The sequence below is a fragment of the Aphanomyces astaci genome (assembly GCF_000520075.1).
Source record: "Aphanomyces astaci strain APO3 unplaced genomic scaffold supercont1.1, whole genome shotgun sequence".
Lineage (NCBI taxonomy): Eukaryota > Oomycota > Saprolegniomycetes > Saprolegniales > Verrucalvaceae > Aphanomyces > Aphanomyces astaci.
The window spans coordinates 2,591,406-2,593,077 of record NW_009798264.1 but is presented as its reverse complement, the minus strand read 5'-3'; the positions used below and the strand labels follow the sequence as shown (position 1 = coordinate 2,593,077).

At 47.0% G+C, this 1,672-nt stretch overlaps 1 protein-coding gene across 1 annotated transcript; it reads right to left on the bottom strand.

Annotated features, from left to right (window-relative positions):
* Positions 1-1,195: 1,195 nt before the first annotated feature.
* On the bottom strand, positions 1,196-1,630 carry H257_00915 (hypothetical protein; the record flags this gene model as incomplete). Its single annotated transcript, XM_009823849.1, has 2 exons — positions 1,348-1,630; positions 1,196-1,279 (listed from the first exon to the last, which is right to left on the bottom strand). Exons 1-2 carry the CDS (start codon positions 1,612-1,614, stop codon positions 1,196-1,198), a joined length of 351 nt encoding a protein of 116 aa, XP_009822151.1. The 5' UTR covers positions 1,615-1,630.
* Between the last annotated feature and the right edge of the window lie 42 nt (positions 1,631-1,672).

The following is a 1,672-nucleotide window of genomic DNA, read 5'->3' as shown; positions in this document are numbered from 1 at the left end:
GCCAAAGCCGCGCTAGAGCACCTCCTGAAATCCGAACACGCGGATGTCGAACGATCCATCGCGTTGGTCTACGCGTCGCTGTCGGATAATAATTTCACTGCTAATGATGTAGGGTCTGGACGAAACATATCAAATGCTGGCGAACATAACGCATATGGCGGGAATTAGTTGAATCACTTGTGATCAGACTGGCGACCGCAGACGAGATATTCCGTAAATAACCTGATCTGAATGGAAAATGGTGTAACTAGAGTAGTACAGAGCCCAATATAATCGACCTCTCACATGACGATGATATGGGTGCATTCAATTCTGATTGGTTACAATTAAATCGAGCATATGTTTTACCTCAATACAAACATCGAGTAAAACTACTTCGTCGTTGAACAGGCCTCGTCAGGGTAGCGGCTCGGCCTTCGGCCTACATACCGCTTTTCCCGACGAGAGGAATCGATTGGACATTCGGTGAAGTGCACAATCGGGGCTCACTCCTCGCCAAGGCACCGTCTGCACAAAATTATACACACGACCTCCGCTACGCTGCGGTGCGCGCAATTTTGTGGGCGGATGCTCTGTCGTCGCTCGCAACTACTGTACTCCCTCCGTCCCACAATAATGGTTCGACTTTGGGGAGGGTGTACATGTCTTGTCATTATATTTGTAGGTAAAATTCAAATATATCTGCACCCTGCCCCAGAGCAGATTAAACAGTTATGATTGGACTACGAGAAAGAGCGCGCCAAGAGCTCTAACATGATGCACCTGGACCGCGAGAAATCGTACCATAACGTAACCAAATTTAAAGCTCATAATCCAGAAAAATGACATGAAATATAGGCGAAAATAACGGCATCGTAATGCACGACGCATTATATTTTCGATTTGTTGAAAACAAATTGGCCAGGCTTTAATTAATTCCACTTACAAATGCCTATTGATTAAATTTGAGAAATTATTTGTTCAAACAAGTAGGGAAAACGTAATGCAGATTGCACTACGTTTCATTGGACCAATCACATCGCTTGAAAAAGGAATTTTCATGGATCGCGTTTGAGCTTCAAGCTAGCTTGTACTACACCTTTTCCCAATCAAGTTCGCAAAAAAACGTTTGAAACGTCATTTTTAAAACGGTGGGTGGTTAAAAACACACAAATTTCCAAGCCAATATGAACTTTTTCCATTCAATATGAACTGCCTACTGACAATACACCATGCTCTCCAATAGGATGGCTTTTTCGACGTTGCGCTGACAGAAGATGACCTCGCGGACCACCAACGGCTGCGTGATGCATGGCAGCGACGCGCGAGCAGCATCCTCAAGTAAGTGCCGGTGAAGTCGGCAGCAACAAAGGTTTGCATTTCACGAAGAGTGTATTGACAGTTCTTGTCTAGGTACTGCTCGAGAGCGGCACGGATCTCGGGGGTGACCTTGGACTTGGCGGGTCGAAAGCCACCTCGTGGCAGCAGAGTCGTTCGGCCGGTGGTCACAACTCGCCTCGCTGTGGCGAGGGACATGTCGTTGTGCTGGGCGACGAGCTTCCAGTTGTCGCCGCGGAGGAAGGCGTCGAGAACACGCTTCTTCTCCTCCGCGGTGGGGCCTTTGTGTGTTTTCATGCGAAGACAAGTTGGGTGATTGGAAAATGATCATTGTGCATTGACAGTTTACATGTTG